The sequence below is a fragment of the Anomaloglossus baeobatrachus genome, chromosome 5 (genome assembly GCF_048569485.1).
Source record: "Anomaloglossus baeobatrachus isolate aAnoBae1 chromosome 5, aAnoBae1.hap1, whole genome shotgun sequence".
NCBI lineage: Eukaryota > Metazoa > Chordata > Amphibia > Anura > Aromobatidae > Anomaloglossus > Anomaloglossus baeobatrachus.
The window spans coordinates 168113166-168139289 of NC_134357.1; the positions used below are offsets into that span (position 1 = coordinate 168113166).

The 26124-nt window shown below is 45.2% G+C and overlaps 1 protein-coding gene across 3 annotated transcripts in view; it reads left to right on the plus strand.

Moving 5' to 3' along the window:
- The window catches only part of PARG (poly(ADP-ribose) glycohydrolase), a 303202-nt gene that overhangs the window by 162939 nt on the left and 114139 nt on the right, over positions 1-26124 (plus strand). For all 3 annotated transcript variants that reach the window (XM_075349011.1, XM_075349012.1, XM_075349013.1), the window contains one exon: positions 2724-2878. In XM_075349011.1, coding sequence (XP_075205126.1) covers positions 2724-2878 — 155 coding nt within the window. The remainder of the gene's footprint in view (positions 1-2723; positions 2879-26124) is intronic.

Sequence of the window (26124 nt, forward strand, 5' to 3'; positions counted from 1 at the left end):
AAAAACTCAAGGGGGCCGAATACTTTCCTAAGGCACTGTACATCCTTACATACCTGTGTAAGTGGTTTAGTTAGCTTGGCAGTGACCGAGTTTAGTTGGCTCCCTTTTTCCTAAAATTATTTACACAAAAAAGTGTTGCGACCTAAGAAAGAAAACTAATATAAAACAGTAATTCTTCAAGTTTTCCCCCTAGTTTTCTCTTGTTATGCCAAATAAATTGCACAGTAGAAGCACTTATATGATGGGTGTGCCTGAATAGCTGCTGCTGTGCTCCGGATTACCACTTTCCTCCTCATGGTGGCTCTCTAGACCTTCTATATTGTTTGCTAGTTTCTGAGATGTGGACAAGAATACATTTAAAGTAGTCATATCTTTATTTGCCGGTCCCCAAACCTTGGAGCTAAAGATAGTACTCTCAAATAAAATCTAAGAGCAGTGACAAACAAATGGGGGGAAAAAAATACATTACAAATTTCATAAAAGTCCCACATAAGTTACCATATGGTGAGTACAGCTGGATCCGCATTATAGAATATCAGATGGGCAGAGGAGGAAGATTGTACAAGGAGACAAAGCGATTCCTTAACTAGACCATTGTTATCTAGGTCTTCATAAAATGGAGATGCATGGGCAGGTCAACTGGATCTAATCGGAACAGATGGACTAGTGATTATCTGTTCTCCAGACAGTTTACATATGGCCAGCGACCTGTACCTCCGAATCCCTTTTTTAGCAGCCATGTTTGGCCCTCAGAATGGGTAAGCTGTTGCCATACTTCTCTGAATGTTAAAGGGAACCTGTCAGCAGAAATTTCCCCTAAAACCTAAAAGATTCCCCCTCTGCAGCTCCTGGGCTGCATTCTAGAAAGGTCCCTGTTATTATTGTGCCCCCTTTCTGACCAAAATACAGAGTTTATAAAGTGGTACCTTTTTGGATTTGGATTCTGTAAATGTGACACGGGGGCGGGCTGCCTGGCGTCCGTTATTCTGCCTCCTGCCGCTTTAGGCCATCCCCCATCACTCCTTTCCATAGCTGTGGACGCCGCCCAGTGCTCCACAGGTCCCCGCGCATGCCCAGTGCTCATCTCTCGTGGATGAGCACTGTGCCCAGTGTCACCGCTGGTGACGTGCGCGCAGGCTTTAGATTATGGGCGGTGCTGTGATGTTTATTACCAAGCAACCGCCCATAATCGCGGGACCGCGCTTTCACCCTCGGCGTCCTTCGTTCTGCGCAAGCGCGGTGCTGCTGACCCCACGTCACCTCCTTCCCATCTTGCCCTGAGGCAGGAAATAGATGGGAAGGAGGTGACGTGGGGTCAGCAGCACCGCACTTGCGCAGAACGAAGGACGCCGAGGGGGAAAGCGCGGTCCCGCGATTATGGGCAGTTGTTTGGTAATAAACATCACAGCACCGTCCATAATCTAAAGCCTGCGCGCACATCACCAGCGGTGACACTGGGCACAGTGCTCATCCACGAGAGATGAGCACTGGGCATGCACGGGGACCTGTGGAGCACTGGGCGGCGTCCACAGCTATGGAAAGGAGTGATGGGGGACGGCCTAAAGCGGCAGGAGGCAGAATAACTGGCGCCAGGCAGCCCGCCCCCGTGTCACATTTACAGAATCCAAATCCAAAAAGGTACCACTTTATAAACTCTGTATTTTGGTCAGAAAGGGGGCACAATAATAACAGGGACCTTTCTAGAATGCAGCCCAGGAGCTGCAGAGGGGGAATCTTTTAGGTTTGAGGGGAAATTTCTGCTGACAGGTTCCCTTTAAAGTTTTATAACCGATGATCTGTTGGATCCTTTCCGCCCCCTAATTTAGAAATTGATGGAATACAAGTATAAACCTCGGCTTCTACTGTTCTCATGTCATTGTAAGCCAGACCCCTGAATCCTGAATTACGTTCCCACTTTTTTTTGTGCAGAAAATCTACCACATTTAACCATTCGCATAAAGTGGATGTGAATGTATGCAGCTTCCTAGCCTTTGTGCTTTTTCCTTCTTTCCGTCTTTCCTTCTTTCCTTCCCTATAGACTTCTGTAAGGAGGCTGAAAGAATGCATGTAAGATTGAAGTTGTTTGGAAGTACAGTACATATTTTGTGGAGATTCAGTACTAAAAACAAAAACTAACATCCTTGCATTAAATCTGCATAAAAAGGCAAAACCTAAAAAGCAGCAAAAATACAGTTGAGAGCAGACTTCTGTTGTGTATTTTGTGTCTAAAAGTGCAGGCTTTACTTACGTGGGAACTGCCCTCAGACTAATAAAGACTGCTACAATCCCTAACATTTTGGGACATCTGACCGTTTGGGTTACGATCGATCAACCATATTCCAGTAGAAAAGCCATAGTGTAAATCTAACATATATTCATTTTAGAAAATACATAATGAAGAGGCTCTGTAAGGAAATGTCTTGTGCTTGGCTTCTTCTGGTAGGACTGGAGGTGTATATTGTGGGTCTGGATTTTCCGATGAGATCTAGAACTCCTAGGCCGCTGTTCTTTATATTGATTGCATATCTGGAGTGTCATACAGCCTCTTTACCGGTCACCAAGGATGAATAACTCCAGTTCAATGTTGTGGTAACTGTTGATTTAAGGACCAGCTAGAAATATCAAATCACTATTGCTTTAATTTGGTAAATTCCATATCCAGCTCCAAACTGTTTAAATGAATTATTTCTGACCACCTCCCACCCCTCTTCTTTTTGATGCAGCCCATCCCATTGCTGAAGAAAAAAATGAATCATTCAATCACCTTGTCACAGGAACAGATATCATGTCTGCTGGCCAATGCTTTCTTCTGCACCTTCCCACGCAGGAATTCCAGAAAGTCCGAGTATTCCTCTTACCCAGACATCAACTTCAACAGGTAGAGCTGTTCTTACTAACTGAACTGTGTACTAATGTGTTTCCAGGTACTGTTTATTTATAGGGAATCTGTCACCAGGTTTTTGCCGCCTAATCTGAGAGCAGCATAGAGTGGGGGTAGAGATACTGATTCTAGCGATTTTATCATTTATTGGGATGCTTTCTGCAGTTTTGAGAAAATCACGATTTCTCAGCAGGGCATTCCCACTAGAGGATTGGTAAACCTGCTGCCTTGTAGTCTTTCATATTCATGAGCTCCGTATAATCCCACCCTCACCACTGATTGGCAGCTTTGTGCCTATGCACAGTGCATACATAATGCTGCCAATCCTATTGTGTGGATGGGGTTTTACAGAGTTCAGCAGTGAGAGAACTGCTAGATCTACAGCAGAAAAAGTGATTTTTATGAAAATGACACAAATCAATCAAGTAGGTTATACATTACTGAAATCGGAGTTTCGGGCCCTACATCATGGTGTTCTCAGATGGGATAGCAAAAACCTGGTGACAAACTTCCTTTACTTATTGCTGAACAGTAGTATTGTTTATGCCACTAATGGGGTATGTACAGTAACGCTACTAATGGGGGTGTGTACAGTACTGCCACTAATGGTGGTATGTAGGGTACCGCCACCAATGGGGTTATGTAGTGTACCGCCACTAATGGGGGGGTATGTATGGTACCGACACTAATGGAGGGGGGGGGGGGGGGTTATGCATGGTACCGCCGTTAATGGGGGGTTATGTAGGATACCGCCACTAATGGGTGGTATGTAGGGTACTGCCACTAATGGGGGGTTATGTAGGGTACCGCCACTAATGGGGGGGTATGTAGGGTACCGCCACTAATGGGGGGGGTATGTAGGCTACCGCCACTAATGGGTGGTATGTAGGGTACCGCCACTAATGGGGGGGGTATGTAGGGTACCGCCACTAATGGAGGGTATGTATGGCTACCCACCTGCAGAAGTAAATGAGCGCATGAGTTTAAGGTTACATTAAGATTAAGGCTATGTGCGCACTTTGCGTTGATGTAGTTGCAGTTCTAAACGCATCCTCTGGCAGAAATTGGCTGTCAAATTTGATCACAAAAACGCTATGTTTTTACTGTGTTTTGCGGCGATTTACATGCTTCTTCATTGCTTAACCCCTTCACGACCGCGGGCAGTAAAATTACGTCCTATTTTAACGTGACTTAACGACCAGGGACGTAATTTTACGGCCTAAAGTTCATTTGATTGCCGTGGCCATAGCAACGGCTTTCAAATGATGTCCCCTGCTGTTTCTTACAGCAGGGGACCTTTGCTTGACCCCAGGGGGGGCGGCATCGCCACCCCCTATCGACGATCGATGTGATTGGCTGTTCAAATCTGAACCGCCAACCACATCGTTCGCACTAATTTCGGCAAAAATAATGCCCGAATTAGTGCGATACTGTGAGATCCAGCTATGAGATGCCGCAGCTGCTGCAGCATATCATAGGTGGACCTCAAACATGCCGCCCCCAGCCCCTGCAGCACTGATTGGAGCGATTGCGCGTCATAGCACGATCGCTCCAATCAGTGTGCAGTGGGGCGGTCTGATCTGCCGGTGGCCGCCCTGCCCAGACTTGTGCTGGCCTGCGAGCCCTCCCCCAACATGTCTGCAGCGTACTTGTGGTACCACGCCACCGCTGCTGCCGCCGCCACCGCTCCTGCTGCACGTGAGTACTGAGCTCACCTTGCAGCCCGTGCGCGCTCCCGTGGTGCCCCTGCGCGCTCTCGTGTTAGCCCCTGCCCGTGCCCCCCTGCGATCTGCCCCCCCCCCCCCGACATCCCGATCTGCTCCAACCCCCCCCCCCCTCCCCCGATATCCCGATCTGCTCCCCCCGCGATCTGACTGCCTCCCCCATTATCTCTATCCTGCTTCTGCAGCTCCCTCTCCGGTCTCCCCCTCTGCTCTCCCCCCCCCTCCTCTGCTCTCACCTCCCCCTCCCCCTCTGGTCCCCCCCCCACTCTGCTCTCCCCCGACATCCTCTTACCTGTCTTCACCAGCCCGATCACATCTGCCTCCATCGCTGGGTCCTTCCTGGGCATTCTGCTGATCTGCCTGCTGCTCCTGTAAAGCTGTCCATCTCTCTGCCATCTGTTCCTCTGCAGCTCTTCTGGTCAGTGATCCTCTGGGTACTGTGAGTATAACTTTTTTTTTTTTTTTTTTTCTGTATCCCCTGTCCATTTTTACACCTCATCCTTCCGTGCGTCCCGCTGAGCGCTGATCAGGGATGCAGATAACGTATCTGCATCCCTGCTCAATTTTTGGCGTGACTTTTTTTCCTTATCTGCAACGCTTTTTGTATCCCATCCGTCCGTGCGTCCTGCCGAGCGCTGATCAGGGATGCACATAACGGATCTGCATACATGGTCAATTTTTGGCATGACTTTTTTTTTTTTACGTATCCCCGACGCTTTTTGTATCGCATCCGACCGTGCGTCCTGCAGCGGCCGATCAGTGCACTGCGTCTGTGCGTTTGAAAAGTCAAATGGCGCTCCTTCTCTTCTGAGCCCTGCCATTTGCCCAAACAATTACTTTCCACCACATGTGAGGTATCTACGTACTCAGGAAAAAATGCACAATACGTTTTATGGTGCATTTTTTCCTGATAGCCTTGTGAAAAAAAAGCTACCTAGTTGAAGCAACCGTTTTGTGGTAAAAAAAAAAAAAAAAATTTCTTTTCACAGCTCAACTTTATAAACTTCTGTGAAGCCCCCAGGTGTTCAAAGTGCTCACCAAACATCTAGAAAAATTATTTGAGGGCTTCAGTTTCCAAAATGGGGTCACTTGTGGGGGAGCTCCATTGTTTAGGCACCTCAGGGGGTCTTCAAACCCGACATGGCGTCCGCTAATGAGTGCAGCTAATTTTGCACTCAAAAATTCAAATGGCGCTCCTTCCCTTCCGAGCTCTGCCGTGCGCCCAAACAATTAATTTTTACCATATATGGGGTATCAGCGTACTCAGGAGAACATGCACAATAAATTGTAGGATGCACTTTCTCTTTTCTCCCTTGTAAAAATGAAAATTTTATGGCTAAAGTAACATTTTTGTGTTTAAAAAGTAAAATTTTCATTTTTTCCTTCCACATTGCTTTGGTTCCTGTGAAGCACCTAAAGGGTTAATAAACTTATTGGATGTGGTTTTGAGCAGTGTGAGGGGTGCAGTTTTTAGAATGGGGTCACTTTTGGGTATTTTCTGTCACCTCGGTCTCTCAAAGTCACTTCAAATGTGATGTGGTCCCTAAAAAAATTATTTTGTAAATTTTGTTGGAAAAATGAGAAATTGCTGATGACCTTTGACCTGTTCTAACGTCCTAACGAAAAAAAAATTTCTTTCGAAAATTGCGCTGATGTAAAGTAGACAAGTGGGAAATGTTATTTAGTAACTATTTTGTGTGACATATCTTTCAGATTTATGGGCATACATTTTCAAAGTTTGAAAATTGCGAAATTTTCAAAATTTTCGCAAAATTTCCTAAATTTTCACAAACGCAAAAAATATCGGCCTAAATTTACCACTGACATGAAGTACAATATGTCACGAAAAAACAATCTCAGAATCGCCAGGATCCGTTGAAGCGTTCCAGAGTTATAACCTGTCAAAGTGACACTGGTCAGAATTGCAAAAAATGGCCCGGTCATTAGGGTGTTTTAGTGGCCGGGGGTGAAGGGGTTAAAGTCAGATGCATTTTGACTACAAATACAATGCTAAATAAAGTTTAAACATTCAAATACTATGAAAAAAAGGAAAAAAAATAACTAATATGATTAAAATCATACACAAAATAGATTATTTTATTAAAATGATAACTGTGTTCTAATATTTATGCATAAAATAACGTTAAATTATGCTTTTTCGTTAATTTAATTGTCGGACTATGTGTGTGTGTAAAGAGATATATCATGCCCTTATTATAAAGTCAAAAACGCATGCGTTTATTTTGTCAAAAAAAGCATCAAAAAAGCATGTAAAACGCTGGGATTTTGATTTAGAATGCGTTTTGAAAGTTCTCATTGACTCGGTTAGCAAAACGCAGCCAAAATGGCAAAAACAATTGACATGCTGCTTCTTTAAACGCAGAAATTTTGACAAATTTTCTGCAACTGAAACGCTGTGTTTTTTAACAGCCTTGTGCGCACAAGAAATCCCAATTTCCCATAGACTTTGCTTGGAAATCAAAACGCATGCATTTTGGCATTAAAAAGCTGCAGTTCAAAACGCTGCGGAAACGCATGAAAAAGCAAAGTGCGCAAATAGCCTAGGGCAAATTCATACACCTACTCATACCCGCTCATGCAATGCCGGTGAGACCTTATCCATAAGTTGGATCACACGCTACAGAAATGGATCTTATTTTCAAAGTCCATTTGACACCGCTCTTCAAAACTCCATACACATGTTTTAAAGAAAAGAAGACAAAAAAAAATAAAAATCTTGTCCTCTTGTGTAAATGTGTTAATGTAAGTAGGCACACAGGTTATGAGAGTAACCTGCACCTCAATGTATAGAGCTGGGAAAGCTCACAATGTTTCCATCCTGTCATTTGACCAAATGCATTTAGGACCAACTCCAACATGTGTGGCTGCAGATTGCCCTCTTCATTGATCTGGAGTGTACTGATGCTTTGGGTTAGACAGGAAGTTTTATCCTGTGTTCTTTATGCTGCTGTATGTGGCTGAAACCATGCTTTCTTTTAGTGGCCGGTATCTCCATCGTTCTTCTGATAGACCTTCCACATTCCGGTGTGCCGCAGAGGTACCCGCAGTATGGAAACCCATTCCTATGGTTAGTTTTTTTAGCAGCCACGGGTTGAAAATTTTGCAATCGTTATGAAGTACAGACAATCCCTTCATATACCATTTTTCTTTGACTCTTATTCAGGCCCGCATTAGAAATTTAATATCATTGTGTTGAATTAGGTGTAGGACATTAGGAATGTAATCAACTTATAGATTTTTCGTGCACCCCACCTATATCCCGGAGCCGCTTCAATGCTTTACTTAGTAATATGTCAGAGTGATTTATAGGAGGCGTGGCTCAAGCGGCACAGTGTAATATTCCTTAAGATAACGCTGTAAATCCCTGGAAATGTGAAAAATATAGGGAATTATTCCCAGAAAGAGGTTTCTATATAACTGTACCCATTTCAAATGCTCTACCATGCAAATGAGTTGCTCAGATAAGCCTGTAAACCCTTAAGGAGAACTTCTATCTCAAGTACTTATGGTATAGCCATGGGATTCTGAATCCAGGTTTGGGGTCACTCCTCATACAGGAAAGTGCAGAATGTTAGGGCTGATGGTAAATTTGCTTTGTGACTGTTCCAGGTACTTCCTTTTATATGACGTGTGTATTTTAGCCTTTGAATTGGATTTCAGTAGTGTTGTGGGCCTTATTGCCCCTTACTTCAGTACTAACAGTGCCGTTTTGGAGAGAAACCTCTGCTATTGGCAGTTTCCCATCACATAAAGGGGTTAAAGGGTTATGCGCCTACCGGAATTCTCCCGTTTAGACATCTTTCTATATTGCGTTAAATGTTACGGCTTGTAATGTTGGGGATCGCTGACCTTTTGTTCTGTCTGCACTCCTGTATTCTGCATGGCTAAATATCTATTAAAAGATCTCTGATTTGATTAACATCGATTTCCCGGTAAGATGGAAGGGGGAAGATGAATAGTCCCTCCCTTGGCTGGCAGTTGGGATGCCTGCATCTGTCTCCCTGTTTAATTGTAGCAGGGTTACGTGGCAGCTTGACAGAAGCTCTTACAAGAAGAGCGAAATAAACATAAGAGATCGGACTCGCTGGAGGAAAAATCTTTCCTGCAAGTAATTTGTCAATGACTTAATTTCAGAAGAAGAATCTCCTTGCAGCTCCATTTATTCAGCAACATCCCATAAATGAAGAAATTCAGATATTGTGAATATTTTAAATTATGATTTGAGCTTGGAAAATGCTTCTGCTTCAATTCTCTTATGTGGGAGTTTCCACCAGTGCTGGGTACTGTAGAGATGCATGTGAAGAGGCCTGACGGGGCGTGCCACAGCCCACAGTATCGGACAATTAACAGCCGAGAAGCCATTGCTCTGAGAATGTTATGCTGCCTTTTGCCTCATTTCAAAATGACACAAATTAGCTCCTAAAGTCTGTGGCTCTCCACATCTGGGCAATCTCCTCCTCCCTGATGAAGATTGCCATTTAATAAGAATCGAAACGGACGTAGGTTATCTTGAGGCTCTTTTCTGACGGAGTCCCCCCTTATCTTCACTTCTTTTGGCTGATTTCTGGTGTTCACCTTCACCATAGGTATTGTTAATATCTGCCTATGCAGGGATTTCAGTGGGGCATTGGTCTCAATACGGGCTGTGTTCAGAACTGTGCCACATTGTTTATGGGCTGTATGACCTTAAGAGAGACAGCGTGTTGATTTATAATGCCCACATGTCTTCCCTGTAAATTGACAGTGCTATATTTATACTTGCATGTCCTGTATTTGTACACCTCAGCCGATGTTACTATCATGTATGGGGGTAACCCGTCATTTACCCTTTTAATGTGTTTTTAATGACCCAATGGATGTTCACCCCTACTGTGTCTAATAATAAAAATTTGTATTTTTGCACCTACAAAACTCTTGTTCTCCTTCCATGTTATCCAATAAACTTAGTAAACATGCCCTTAGACCAGGGTGCCTAACCTGTGGCATGGGACGACACTGCCTCATGGCTGTTTGCCTGCTTGGTGCATTAGCATCAGGTGTAACAGGCACCACTCCAGCGTTTGTCTTCTTTGATTTGCCGTGCTGTAGTTGTGCTTTTAAATGGACTCTTAGAAGCGCAACTCTAAGCGCGAAACGTCAGCCGTCCTTGCCCTCTGCATCCTCTCACACTTTCTTTTATTTGATTTTTTTTTTTTTTTTTTTTTCTTTTATGGTTCCTATGATTGGCACCTATTATTTTTGTGTCCTCGCTCTCCTCCTTGGCTAGTGATTTTTCTGCTGCTAAGGCCGGGGCCACACGGGGCACTAGTGCGATGCTCGCAATGACATTAGTCTCACGCTGGCAGCACAGCAGGAGCCGAGTGTCATGCTAGTATCCCGCACTCATATGCGCTGACACACAGGCTAGAATTGGTCCGAGTGGAATGCGATGTTTTATCGCACTCCACTCGCACCGATTTTCTCGTTGTGTGGCTTAGGCCTAATTTTAACTCTAGTTGGAGTCAGTGGTGCTGCACTGTCTGCTCGCTGTGCTTTTAAATGGAAGTCACCTGACCCCTGTCACATACTCCGCTTCCAGCGGCTTTACTCTCTATTGCCACTGCTTCGTCGGGCTCTGGTGATTAGTGACCTGCCGGCAACTCCAGTGTTTCATGAAGTACCCGCAGGTCACTCTTCAGTGCATTTCCTGAGCGCCTTGTTTGTGCCTTCATTCTGGCTTACATAAGCACAATCATTGAATGCATGTCTAACTTTTGACTTTTGGACAGTAAGAAATTTGTATTCTGCAGCCCCCGGTAAACCTCTGATGTCACGGTGGTGGGATCCGAGTGGCAATGTGACCGTACTGGGTGCACGCAACATGATTTTGTGCTGGGGATTAAAAATAATCTTAAAAAGAGGAGAAAAAAATAATAAATTTATATAGTTTTTGACGCCAGTTGTGATGTTCGTCTTTGGTATGGCCAAGCACTGCTGACGTTCCCCCAGGAGTTTGGTGATGATGCACAGTGCCAGAGGATTGTCCCCTCATCCCCCAAATAGAGCTGGTTCCTGGGGTGGTTGTGCTAGGGATGGCGCAGCAGGGAATAATTCAGCCACAGACAGGACAGGGAGCTTTTACCTTTTTACTAAAGCTCTGCACAACAGTCCGGTACATTCCTTACAGCATTCACAAGGATTGTGGTCTGACCTGCCCCAATGACAGTTTGATTTCTCTGCTGTGTGATGGTAGTGTGTTCCTCCTGCCGCTACCTGGGGATAGGGATCTTAAAATCCTGGGATTTTTCAAGACAAGAAAACTCTGGATCTTTGATCCCTTCCAGTGAGTAGGCTACTTGAATCCTGAAGGAAAACTCAGTTTCTTCTCAAAGTTTCCAAACTCAATCACGTTGCTGAGCTTTTGGGCAATTTCACTGCTCCTTATGAAAAGGCTAATAGCAGTCTCTCAGTTTGCCACTGATCTTGAAAGTCCAGGTGGCTTAGGGACTGATACCGTGCCAATTTGTAGCTGAGCCCTCCAGAAGTTTCAACAGTTACCTTAGGACAGGACCGTCTCCATAATGCACTCCTCATTTGACCTCACATGGACTTCAACTGCCACTCTCTCTGAATTTACCTCACACCTAAACTCCTCTCCTATCCACTTGTAGGGCTCACACAAAAGCCTTGTTATCAACTATCAACACAGGTGAACTGCCCCAGTAAGGGAGTGTAGGCAAATGTTTGTATGTAGTGAACAGCAGAGAAAATAAAATCTCATTAAAACTGACAATATATGTTATACAAATGGAAACACACATGCAGCTATTCTTTGTGGTGACTCTGGCGCAGGGCATCACACGATCACAAGATGACACTGTGGGGCTGGAGTGGCTTTGGTAACAGGTGAAGCCTCCAGTAGAGGAGAGTATGACAGAGGGCTGGGGGCTCACATTTAAGCGCCACTCCAGAATTGTATATAAAAAAAAAAAAAAAAGTGCTAAGCTGGAGAAATGATACTGTAAGATAGAGGAGGTGCTTGAAGTTGCAATACAATGGTGGGAATGAGGCGAGAATAGTGTATGGGAGTAAAGCTGGGTTCACACTAAGCGACAGCGACAACGACGTCGCTGTTACGTCACCATTTTCGGTGACGTAACAGCGACCTTGTAAGTCGCTGTTATGATCGCTGCTTAGCTGTCAAACACAGCAGTAGCAGCGATCATAACGTCGCTGTGCTACATGTGCAGAGAGCAGGGAGCCGTGCTTAGCGCTGGCTCCTTGCTCTCCTAGGTACAGTACACATCGGGTTAATTAACCCGATTTGTGCTGCAGCTACATGTCACAGTGCAGAGAGCAGGGAGCCGCGCACACTGCTTAGCGCTGGCTCCTTGCTCTCCTTGCTACAGTATACATCGGGTTAATTACCCGATGTGTACTGCAGCCACATGTGCACAGAGCAGGTGACGGCACTGGCAGCAAGGGCGGAGGCTGGTAACGAAGGTAAATATCGGGTAACCAGGGAAAGGTCTTCCCTTGGTTACCCGATGTTTACGCTGGTTACAGCTTACCGCAGCTGCCAGTGCCGGCTCCTGCTCGCTTCATTTCGTTGCTCTCTCGCTGTCACACACAGCGATGTGTGTGTCACAGCGGGAGAGTGACTACCAAAAAATGAAGCTGGACATTCAGCAACGACCGGCGACCTCACAGCAGGGGCCATGTCGTTGCTGGATGTCACACACAGCGACAGCGACGGGACGTCGCTGCAACGTCACAGAAAATGGTGACGTAGCAGCGATGTCGTTGTCGCTGTGTGTGACACCAGCTTAAGGTGGGCTCTGGGTGTCACTACTTTGGGTGGCCTTTGCATGTAGCTCATGACTCTTTCAGAACTGAATGTTGCTTTCTAGATAAGAAAAGTTGTGGACAAAGTGGTTTCTCCTCTAGGTGTTCTACAGACTCAACAATCTGCTGCAAGCTTCTGGAGAATTCCTACTGTGTCCTCCGTTTCCCTTGTGGGGGAAAAGTTCTTGCTAAAATAACTGAACTAATGTTGATTGCACAGGTACTGAAAAGCTCAGCTAATTTTCTCTGTTAATTTCCATGCAGGGTGTCAGAAGATGTGTTTTCTAAAGCAGACAGTCCCTTTTTAATTTCACACCACATTTTCTGTACAGTACATACAGAATAGTCCACTAAGGGTACTTTCACACTTGCGTTGTTTTCCTTCCGTTACAATCCGCCCTTTTGGAAAACGTCGGAATCCGTTAACTGATTCCGCTGTTTCCCATAGACTTGTATGGTTGACTGATTGTACCAAAAGGACCTGCGTTGCTTCCGCTGGGCGACGCTCCGTTGCTCCCGCCCAGCGGGAGGAACGCAGCATGTAACGTTGTTTTGAGCAGCGGAATCCTCTGGATTTCACTGCGCATGCTCTTCTTCTTCTTTTTTTTTTTTTTTTTTAAATCAAACTTTATTTTGGCTCGCGGTGGCCGAACGTTCAGCGGAGCGACCGGCCGCCGGTAAGTCACAGCGCTCAGCTGAGCGCCCGCCCGCTGGCATGCCCGGCGGCCGGCAAGTGACAGCGCTCAGCTGATCACCCGGCGGTCGGCAAGTGACAGCGATCAGCTGATCACCCGGCGGACGGCTGCAGGGAGTGATCAGCTGATCGTTCACAATAGTCTGCCGCTGGTAAAACTGTAAAAAAAAAAAAAAAAAAATCAAAACGAATTGTGTTGTTTTGCAGCATCCGTTGCATCCGTTGTGCCACTATATGCAACACATCAGTTGCATCCGTTACACAACGCAATGCAACGGATACCGTTCAACGCAAGTGTGAAACTAGCCTAAGGGACAGGTTAAAACAGAACTATGCCAATAAGAAACGTCCATCACATCTCTACCTGGTCCCTAGTAAAATTATAAGGCTAAATTTTCCTGCATTACTTAGTTTTTGTCACAGATTTCACCTCCTCTTAATGGAAACATCCGTTTCTTTACAGCATGATGCAGGCTTCCAGATTCACAGCTCGCTTACATTCCGGGCAGAATGTTACTGATTTGTTTGGTTTTTAAAACTTCATTCTGATGGGAATTAGTTCATTTTTCTGCAGATTTGCCCAAGGAAAATCCATACCTGAAATCCTTGTCACTTCTGCCATGTGTGAATGTGGCCTAATAGTAAAAACTAGGAATAAAAATGTATTTTACTAGGGTTTCCTTAGTCAAGTCTATAAAACTGCCCTCCTAGCACTGTTCCACTTGTGGTATAAAAAGTCACTGAACCCTAAAGATCTCTTGAAAGCACTTGTGTCTTCACCTATGCAATATATGCAGAGATCCGGTCAGAATATTCCTGGAGTCTAAGTATTTTCCTAAAGAATAGTTACTTTGGGATTTCTCCGCTTTTCCAATGTTACCCTATAGTGTTTTGTACCAGATCATACATTTAACATTCTGGAGTCTAAAGAGTGTTCTTACCAGTAGTCAGATGGGGACATTGATACCAATTACCCAGTAGAAAAAACACATTCTCCAGTGATGGCCTTAAATTGGTATAATGAGGTCCAATCAGCTTTAAATTATAGATGCTGTCCAATTTGTAGAGATAAATGTTGGAAGCCGTGCAGTACAGCAATGACCTAATTGCTAATACACTTTGCTGGATGCGTTTTGCTCTTCTCTCAAATGTAATGGCCGTGCAAGCTACAGGCTGAAGTTTGCTCGTTCTTGTAGTTATCCAAAAATAAACTAAAATTCCCCTTTGCTATTAATCTCCAGTGTTGTGTAGGTCAAGTACAATGATATGCAATGTCCTAAATAATTTTAGTTATTTAAAGGGAACCTGTCACCAGATTTGGGGCCTATAAGCTGCGACTACCACTGTATATATAAGAGCCCAGGCCGCTGTGTAGAATGTAAAAAACACTTTATAATACTTACCTAAACAGTCAGTGCGGGACAGATGGGTCGGATGGGCGTCTCCATTCTCCGGTTGCGGCGCCTCATCTTTCGGTCATCTCTGTCCTCCGTCTTCTGAAGCTATTGTGGATGACACGTCCTACGTCATCCACACAAGCAGACACTGGGGTCCTGCGCAGGTGTACTTTATCTGCCCTGAGCAGGGCAGATCAAAGTATTGTAGTGCGCATGCGCAGAACCTCAATGCCGGCTATTGTGGATGAGGTCGGACGCGTCATCCACACTAGCTGCAGAAGAAGAACAAAGATAGCCAAAAGAAGAGGCGCCACACCCGGAGAACGGAGACTCCCATCTGCTCCGCACCGACTGTTTAGGGAAGTATTATAAAGTGTGTTTTACGCTCTACACAGCGGCCTGGGCTCTTATATACAGCATGTTAGACTGCTGTATATAAAAGACCACTGGTGGTGGCCGCAGCTTATAGGCCCCAAATCTGGTGACAGGTTCCCTTTTAATCCTGTCTAGAACTGAGCGATTTACTACCATGCTCAGGTGCTCGCTACTCGTAATGAGCTCGGATGGGCTCAACTTGTGAACCAAGTATAATATAAGTCAATGGGTGACTTGAGCATTTTTGTGGAAGAACTGCTGGAAAAATTCTCAAGTTTCTCCATTGAGTTCCATTATAGTCGGTACACAAGTCGAGCCTGTCTGAGCATGCTAATGCTTGTTATGAGTACCTAGCATGCTAGTGCTCACTCATCACTAATAGTCGTATTTTTGCTCTTGCCTACTGCCTTCCCTTGTACATAGGGAAGAGGAAGACCATTTCTAGTCCAAATGAATAGGCAGCAGACAGCATTTACATGACCATGTCATAACCAGCGTCATCCAAGTAGCCGCCCATAATCTCGCGCCTGCGCAAAAAGATCACTGGTGCCCGCGATTTGAACAGTGCTCAGTCCCGCGATAGTGCCACTAGGCATGCGCGAGACTTCTGGAGCACTGTGGAAGATGTGGGCGGCGGCCTCATCTGTCAATCAACACTGGGGGACGGCGAACAGCGGCAGGAGGGGGGATAACTGACACAATACAGCCCGCTCCCATGGCCAGCAAAGCTCATTAGCATACCAAAAGGTAAGATTTTATAAAGTGTTTATTTAGGTCTGAAAGGGAGGCCAGTAGCAAGATGAACCTTTCTAGAATGCAGCCCAGGAGCTGCAGAAGGGGAATCTTTTAGTTTTATAGTGAAAATTCTAGTGACCGATCCCCTTTAAGTTGCACAGAGTGGCTTTGCTTCATTAAATTTACTGGACCCATTGTTGTATACACCCAAATCCCCTTTTTCCGGGGATTTCCTTCCCAATGGAGCATCTGACTGGGGCTACAATGTGATGCGGACCCGATCTTATTTTGTGTTAGGTTACTTAAGCTGCTGTGTGTCCTTTAACCTGCTCCAACTCTTTAATATCTAATGTGTTATAGGTATCAATCTGCAGAAAATCTCTTTAATGGAAATTAACAAAGCCATGAAATGCGTCTATGGGGAAATGAAGCCGTACATCCGGTTTTTGAAGATGCCGGGCCAGAATTAAAAACTAGAGAGAGGCTTGCAGATGAATCCTGCCACATACTTGGTTATAGTACATAGTTAGTACATAGTTATTTACCGTATTTTTCGGACTGTAAGACGCACCGGACCATAAGACACACCCTCGTTTTAGAGGAGGAAAATAGAAAAATAAAATGTGGTCATGACACACTGTTATGGGGCGAGGATCAGCTGCTGACACTGTTATGGGGGTAATGTCCCCAAATTCTCTACTAAGGTACCCCAGCCTGGTAATGATCCTCCTGCCTTTTATATACAGTATATGTCCCTCATCCTGGTATAGCCCCCATCCTGCTATATACCGTCATCCTGGCATATGGCCGCATCCTGCTATATACTCAATCATGCTCGTATACCCCCATCATTCTCGTATACCCCCATCATGCTCGTATACCCCCATCCTGCTCGTATACTTCCATCCTGCTCATATTCCCCGATCCTGCTCATAATATACCCCCATCCTGCTCATAATATACCCCCATCCTGCTGATAATATACCCCCATCCTAGTATATGGCCCACATCCTGTGGCACATAAAAAAAATAAACGTTCATACTCGCCTTACCTCACTCCCTGCAGCATCGCTCCTCCTCCCGTCTGTCTATGCTTACCTGTGTGGAGCAGTCACCGTTCCCCTGCAGCATCGTGATGTCCTCCTGTCTGTGGCGGCGGGCGGCTGCGTGTGGACACGTGCACACAGCGATGACGTCATCGCTGTGCGCGCCGCTAGTCTCCACACAGCCGCAGCTGGCACAGACAGGAGGATATCGCAATGTTGCAGGGATCGTGGCTGGTGAGTTATACTGACTCACTGCACCCTGCGCTGATGATGATGCGCGGGGGGGCAGTGAATACAGCCGCACATGATCATTCCAGGCTGTAGTTGCCAGGGTGATCATGCGGGCAGGCTGTTTAATATGCGCGCATTCCCTGCCCATCACCCCGCCCACCTGTCAGCGCCGGCTTCAGCGCTGAGAGATGATGGGCGGGATGTTGGGCGTGCATATTAAATGAGCGGGTCCACATGGTCACGGCAGGCTGCTACAGCCTGCTCGTGCCTCCGATGACCCTCATTCCCCGCAGCCCTACATTCAGACTATAAGACGCACCCCCCCACTTTCCCCCAACATTTGGGGGAAAAAAGTGCGTCTTATAGTCCGAAAAATACGGTAGGTTGAAAAAAGACCTAGGTCCATCTAGTTCAACCTTCCTCCACCAGTTCTACATTTGGTCACTAAGTAATTTATAACCAACAATGTTTTGTGTACTGAGGAAATCATCCCGCCCTTTTTTAAAAGCGGTTATAGTATCTGCCGTTACTACCTCTTGTGGTAGGGCATACCACAGTCTCATTGCTCTAACTGTAAAGAACCCCTTCCTATTTAGCTGTCGGAATCGCTTTTCTTCCTCACGCAGTGTATGCTCCCTGGTCCTTAGTATTGTCTTTGGAAGAAATAAGTCATGTGCCAGTCCTTTATATTGACCACACATGTATTTATACATATAAATGAGATCTCCTCTGAGACGTCTTTTTTTTCTAAGCTAAACAGATCTAACTTTTTCAACCTGTCATCATATGGGAGGCCTTCCATTCCTTGTAGTAGTCTAGTTGCCCGCCTTTGAACTGACTAACTTCTGAATGTCCTTTTTTAAAATGTGGAGCCCAAAACTGGATCCCATATTCCAGATGTGGCCTTACAAGTGATTTTATAGAGGGGTAACTATGTTGGGATCACGGGATCTAATCTCTCTTTTTATACACCCTAGAATCTTTGCTTTAGCAGCTGCTGCCTGACATTGAGTGCTGCTGCTCATCTTATTTGTAATGAGAATACCCAAGTCCTTCTCCTGTTCTGTAGTCCCGAATTTACTTCCATTTAATGTATACGCAGTTATTGGATTACTCCGTCCTAGGTGCATTACTTTACATTTATCAACCTTAAATCTCATTTGCCAAGTATCTGCCCATTCTGACATCTTATCCAGATCTTCTTGTAATATTGTACTATCAAGGTCAGTTGTTTTTTTTTTGTTTTTGTTTTTTTTTTTTTTTTTAAATCTGATCTTCTTTTTTTATTAAATCATTAGGGATTGATACAGAGAGTATTTAACTTTTCATATAACTGATAACAATAAACAGATAAACACATGTGGTTTATAAATCAGGTTCTTTCTCTGCATGTATGTAAATATAATTATGATTTGAGAACTCTATTACTATATTATATAGCTTGAGCCTACAAACCTCGTGGCTCTACAAATAAACAAAACTTAAATTATGCAATAATGCCTCAGACTAACAAACACCTCCTCCATCAGCCGTGTCGCTCCACATCATATTGCTATACTCGTCCGCCCCTCCCTCTCCGTGCAGTCATCAATGAAACCGTTCCAGTCCTCTCTCACCTCTTCATTCAAAGTCCACTTAGCCACAGAAAAGACTAGTTTTAATTCCCTTCCTCACACATGCCATCACTGCAGGCACAACAGTAACCAGTCCAGCATTGCATCCCGAACCAGTGCACTAGAGGGTAAGCCCGGCAACTCCATCCATGGCCGCCAAATGTTGTAAAACTTTTTCAATGTTTTTCTATTTAAATAAACTCCCCTTTCCAATCTTATGATGTTATTTAATTTGTTTTTGAGCTCTGGTAATGTTAGTGGTAGAGGGTCTAACCAGTGATATGCAAGTAGCTTTCTTGCTTGGTACAAGATACGGGCTATTCCCAGAGCTGTTGGAGAATCCGGGCCCACTTCTCCTTCCCACAGACTCAACAGGCACAGGCGGGGCGACGGTTGTATTGTGATATGATATATTTGATCTACAAGTCCCAGGGTTTGGTTCCAGAAATCACCAATGTGTCCACACTCCCACATAACATGCATCAAATGGGCATCATCCTGTCCACACCTAACACATTGTGTGTTTGGTCTAAGGCGGGCTTTGCATGTTGCGACATCGCAAGCCGATGCTGCGATGTCGCACGCGATAGTCCCCGCCCCCGTCGCAGGTACAATATCTTGTGAAAGCTGGCGTAGCGAAAATTATCGCTACGCCGGCTTCACATGCACTCACCTGCCCTGCGACCGTTGCTCTGGCCGGCGACCCGCCTCCTTATTAAGGGGGCGGGTCGTGCGGCGTCACTGCGACGTCACACAGCAGGCGGCCAATAGGAGCGGAGGGGCGGAGATGAGCAGGATGTAAACATCCTGTCCACCTCCTTCCTTCCGCATATCCTACGGAAGCCGCGGTGACGCCGGTAGATGTTCCTCGCTCCTGCGACTTCACACACAGCGATGTGTGCTGCCGCAGGAGTGAGGAACAACATCGGACCGTCGCGTCAGCGTAATTATGGATTATGCCGACGCTGCACCGATGATACGATTATGACGCGTTTGCGCTCGTTATTCGTATCATCTAGGCTTTACACAATGCGATGTCGCATGCGATGCCGGATGTGCGTCACTTTCAATTTGACCCCACCGACGTCGCACCTGCGATGTTGTAGTGTGCAAAGCCCGCCTAAGTCCCATCTTAAATAGTAGACTGGGAGTTTTATATACCCTGTGGATGAGATATATATTTTAGACAGCTTTTGGCACTCCGATACCGCCAGTTTAGGAACTTGTTCTAATATATCAGACCACTGGCCTTCCGTCAGAGGACCGACGTCTCGTTCCCATTTGCTTTTAACAATCAATGGATGTGTTTCCAGATGGGCAGGTAGTAATTTTTTATATAATTCCGAAATAAGACCCTTAGAGAACTCAGATGTAAGCAGCCTATGTAATGTTTGATTATGTGTCACTGTTACCGGGATTGTCCTCCCCTGTCTTTCCAGTGCGTGTCTCAGCTGCAAATACTGATAAAAGAAGACATGCGGAAGGTGAAACTCCGTTCTCAGTTGTTCAAAGCTTTTAAGAGTATTATTTTGTAGTACTTGTGACACTAAATGGATCCCTTTATCCTCCCATCCTCTGAACCCTACTAATTTTTTAATTTCTGGCAAGTCGGGGTTCTGCCACAGTGGCCAGAGCTCTGTAGGTCCGCTTATCCCCAAAAGAGACTTACCCCTGTCCCATACCCGGAATATCATAGCCAGTGTGGGATATCGTGCCCCATTTATCTGTCTTTGTCCCACATCCAACCGGCAACCTGGGTACTTCCATACTGCTCCCTCTCTCACTATATCACCGCTGGTATCATACCCTCCTTCTTTGCCCCAACCCCTCAGATGTTGCATCTGGGAGGCTATATAGTATATATATGGGTTTTGTACCGCCAGTCCTCCCTCCTCCTTTTCCCCGCTGTAGCACTTCCAGTCGAATCCTAGCTTGCTTTTTCTTCCAAATAAGTTCCCGGAATATTGTATTAATTTTTACAAAAAATTCCCTACATACCCACACTGGAGAATTATGTATAAGATATAGTAATTGTGGCATCATTACCATTTTAATTAAATTGGATCTGCCAATATTTGATAGCTGCAAGTGGCACCAGGTATGCACTTTTGCTCTGAATCGCTGTAACAGGGGTTCCAGATTTAGGGCCTGGAAATCCTTCGGGATTGGGCTGACAATTACTCACAGATATTTAAACTCCCGGACCACAGGAACTGGAATCTGTAAGTCCGAAAAGTCCCCCGGAAGGGGGTCCAACGGCATTAAAGCAGACTTGGACCAGTTGATTGGTAGACCAGACATCTGCCCAAATTCCCGAATGATATCCATTGCTGGCAAAATCAAGGAACGTACCCTGTCTAAATATAAGAGTAGATCGTCTGTGTATAATGATATCTTTTGTTCCACGGCTCCACACCGAAATCCCTCTACTTCCCTGGATTTCCGTATTGCCACTGCCAACAGCAAGGGTGAAAGCGGGCACCCCTATCTAGTTCCTCTTCCAAGAGGAAAAGACTCGGAGACCCTGCCATTAACCCTAACCTTCGCCACCGGTGAGTCATATAGCAGTTTTACCCAATTTATGAATCTATGTCCAAAGCCCATTTTCCGAAGTACAGCCCACATATATTCCCATTCAAGGCTATCGGACGCCTTAGCGGCGTCTAAAGACAAAATTGCCCTTTCCCCCGGTTCCTCAGAACTATGTTGAATTCCCAAATATAATTTCCTGAGATTCATAGATGTGGCTCTGCATGGAATGAATCCTGTCTGATCACTCTGCACTATAGTTGAGATGACTCGGGACATCCTATTGGCGAGCACCTTGGCCAGCAATTTAATATCTGTTTGTAGGAGAGAGATTGGGCGATACGAATCCAGGATCTCTGGATCTTTTCCGGGTTTTAATATTAAGACTATTAAGGCTTCCCTCATAGAGGGTGGGAGGACCCTCTGCCTTTCAGATTCTTCAAATACCTTAAGTAGTTTGGGTAGCAGTAAGGGTGCATACGTTTTATAAAACTCTCCAGGCAGGCCGTTCCCGGAGCTTTTTCATTTTGTGTCTGGCCAAGCGCTTCCTCCAGTTCTTCCAATGAGATGTCCCGGTCCAGCAATTCCCTATTTACATCACTCAGTGTAGGAAGAGAGAGAGCATCCAAATACTGCTCAATCTCAGTCTCCGTGAGGTCACAGTCTGATGTGTACAGCCGCATATAATACCTCTTTATTTCTCTTATTATATCCTCGCTTTCTGTTACAAAGTCACCTGATTCCGTCTTTAACCTATTTATATAAGAAGATCCTTCCTGTGCTCTAATGACTGTGGCCAGTAGGTGCCCCACGCCCTCCCCCGCAATAAAATAATCTTGTTTAAGGAAATAGCGTTTATGTTCTGCCACAGACATGAGATTTTCTTTGATTGACATCTGTGCCTTCTCTAGAGTGTTTTTAGTTTCTACTGTTGGGTTGAGCACCACCGCAGCCTCCGCATCAGATACCTCCTGAATCAGACTCTGGGTGTAACATTTGGTTTGATTTTTGCGTATGCATATTTCTCTAATATATATGCCCCTTACCACAGCTTTCATAGAGTCCCAAACTATGTGTGGCGGTGCAGAGCACTCATTTAAGATGAAAGTATTCTAGAATGTTATCATATAAAGATCCCCCAATAAGCTGGATCCAAAAGGGATTAAGTTTCCAGATAGGCCTGGGCAGAGCAAGGGGGTTTCCCCATGCAAGCGTAACATGTAATGGTGAGTGATCAGATACACTTCTAGGTAGGTAGGCCACCTTTTGTGTCTATGAGGCCATAAGTGTGTTTCCAATAGCCAGGTCTATCCGTGACATGGTGTGGTGGGAGCTAGAGTAACATGAGAATTGTTTGGTTGTGGGGTGTTGGGCACGCCAAAGATCTACAAAACCCAGCTCTGTTTAGCATTCTAGCAAATGAAGTCGGGGCGGCGTTCTCCGATATGTTTCCCGAGTGTAATTTATCTAGCTAGGGATGTAAGTAATTATTAAAATCCCCTATCAGAAGCGTCTGCGCAGATGGAAGGGAATCTAAAATAGACAATATCCTTTTTACCGGTTCGACTGAATATGGTGGAGGGATATATATCGCAACCAGAATAAATTGTATACCATACAGCGTACAAAGCAAGCAGACAAATCTGCCCCCCGGGTCAATCACTGATCTGGTACATGAGAACGGGATGGATTTGTGCACCAACACACTCACACCCCGTGCATGGGTCAAGTATGTGGAATGATATTCATGCGCGATCCATCCCCTCCTCAGCCAATGAAAATTATCCCTGACCATATGGGTCTCGGATAGACATAAAATAGCCGGGAAAAGTTTCTGTAGGTGAGTAAATATAGCACATCTTTTGTTCGCATCTCCGAGCCCTCTAACATTCCACGCTACAATATTTAAGGATGTCGCCATAAGCATAGACTAAGATATGATCCGGACGGATACTTCATACCTGGAGGAGAGAGGCATTCTCCACCGATTCTCAAAAACATTAGGTTGAGCGACACGACTGAGGCACACCACGCTTCCCAAACAGATTGCATCATACAACAGTAAACAAGAAAAACAAGGAGAGAGATAGGGCTCCGCACACCAGTGCGCAGTGCCCCTGCCCTCAAAATCAAGTGTATCTTACACATTTCTCCCAAATAGAGAGAATCAGGGCTAAAAACACACCCCAAGTCCATGCAGGGAGGGGGGTCCACAACTCGCTAGTGCAGCGTGTGTCCACAATGAACCGGCAGTCTCCCGTCCTGGATCCTAGATGAATTTAACTGTAATGAGCTCACCAGCATAGCGTCCCAAACAAAAACAACGCCTGGCGGCAGAAAGAGAAATCTCAGGTATTCTTCCTCCTCAGGGACCTCTCATTGATATCCAGCCAAGACAGCGCCGCCCCAGCCGTATCAAAAAAATGAGTCTCTCCGTTCGCAGCAATCCGCAGCTTAGCAGGGTACATTATGGAGTATGGCACTTGTAGGTTGCGCAGGCGTTTTTTTGATCTCAATAAATTGCACTTTTTTACGTTGCACTTCCATGGAGAAATCAGGAAATATTGATATCTTCCTCCCATCAATTGCAAGTTCTTTGATCTCTCTGGCTCTGCGCAGGATAGTGTCCCTATTTTTATAGTGCAGTAGTTTAATCAGAATAGGACGTGGGGGTGCTCCCGGCTGTGGGGCACGCGCAGGGACCCTGTGCGCCCTTTCAATGGTGAAGAAAGGGGACAGTAGGTCTTTTCCCATGGTATCTTTAAGCCATTTTTCAAAGAAATTCAATGGGTCATTGCCCTCCATCCTCTCTGGGACCCCCACCAGTCTCAAATTACTTCTGCGGGAGCGGTTCTACAAATCATCCACCTTGTTTAGCAGTGTTGAAATATTTTGCGTGGCTTTTCCCAGCTCTCGTGACATTGCTGGTAATTTATCCTCTGTTGTACTCACTCGTTCCTCCAGCTCCCCCATTCTGACAGTCACCCCCTGCAGCTCACGTTTAATACAGGCCATATCTGAGGTGACAGTTCCCATCTGGCTGCTTAGGGTGGCCAATGTGGTATTGCAAGAGTTAATTGCTGCCAGAATGTCTCTCAGTATGGCCTCAGTGAAGATAGGTGTTGTTTGCTCCACATCTCCCCCTCCTCCCTCTACCAGCGCAGGCCTCCGTGTCTGCATATCTTGTGCTGCTGAACATGCAGGGCCCAGGGTACTCAGTCTCGCCGTCTGGTATGTTTTCACCCTGCTCCAGGGCCCGTTCAGCGCTGCCATCGGGTGCCTCGTTGGAGGTAGGCTCAGAGCCACTCTGGCGAACCGCTCCAGCCTGCCTGCTACTCCCACTGCTCCACCGCGGGATGGTGTGGACGCCGGCGGGGCCATATTGGATTCTTCAGAGGCGCGCTCCTGCGTGTCTGTCCTTTTTTATTACTGCTGAGGGTCGGCATATCCTGGCGGTGCTCGCTTCCCCGGGTGTTATAAGTAGTATTGCAGCCCTCCAGGGTCGGTAGTGCCTGTCAGCAAGGCCGGTGTGCAGGATGATTTAGGATCCAAGCAGGAGCTCACCCACGCTGTGTCCTCTCTACATCAGGTCCAGGCCACGCCCCCATCAAGGTCAGTTTTTAATATCCTACATAGTTTGGTGTCATCAGCAAAGACTGACACTTGACCTTCTGGATGGAATTGATAGTAATTATTAAAGAGATTTAAAAAGAATTGGTCCTAGCACAGATCCCTGCGGCACCCCACTGCTGACTATAGCCCATTTAGAGAATGTACCATTTATGACTACTTTGTTTCCTATCTTTTAGCCAATTACTTACGCAGTTGCTTATAGTTTCCCCTAGTCCTTGCTTCTGGAGCTTTAATATAAGGCTATTATGTGGTACAGTATCAAATGCCTTTGCAAAGTCCAGATAAATCACATCAGCTGCATTACCAATATCCAGGTTTGCACTTACCCCCTCATAGAACCCCAACAGGTTGGTTAGACACGACTTATCTTTCATGAATTCATGCTGTCAGTTATTATATTATTTTCTGCAATATATTTTTGCATGTCGTCCCTTAAAATGCCCTCAAAAACTTTGCATACTACTGATGTCAGGCTTACTGGACGGTAGTTGCCTGGATCTGTCCTACTTACCTTTCTTAAATATAGGTACCACATCAGCAATCCTCCAATCCTGAGGCACAAACCCTGTTACAAGCGAGTCTAAAAAGATGAGATACAGCGGTCTGTCGATTTACGGAGCTCAATTCCCTCAATATTCGTGGATGAATGCCATCTGGCCCTGGGGATTTGTCAATGTTTAATTTACTCAGACGTTGGCGTACTTCATCTTGTGTTAAATTAATTATATCGGGTGGTGAACTTTGATTTTTCACTTGTTGAATGATCCCTGGTACAGTCAGTTCCTTGGTGAATACAGATGAGAAATGCCTATTTAATATCTCAGTTTTTTTGTTTGTCCTCTATAACTTATTATATTTTAAGGGGCCAATACTATCCTTTTTTTTTTTTTCCTTTTGGCATTAATGTATTTATAAAAGATTTTGGAATTTATTTTAATGTCATTGGTGATTTTTGTTTCAGTAGCTAATTTCGCTTGCTTGATTTGCTTTTTTTGCATTTCCTATTGATATCTTTATACTCCTGAAATGCTATTTCTGTATTCTCAGCCTTGAAGATTTTAAACACCCTTTGTTTTTGTTTTATTATACTTTGTACAGTCTTATTTATCCATAGTGGTTTCTTTTTATTCCTGGACATTTCATTACCAGAGGGTATACGTTTTTTACAGGACTCTAGCAGTATAACCTTAAACTTTCCCCATTTATGTTCAGTATCCCCAGTTACCATGACTTTGTCCCAATCTACACATTTAACCTCTTCCCTTAATTTGTTGAAATCAGCTTTCCTAAAATTCCAGGTTTTAGCATTTCCCCTTTGAAATGTTCTATTGAATATTACGTTGAAGCTTACCATATTATGATCGCTGGTGCCCAAGTGCTCCGGACCTGTAGATCTGAAATTGTATCCGGTCTATTTGACA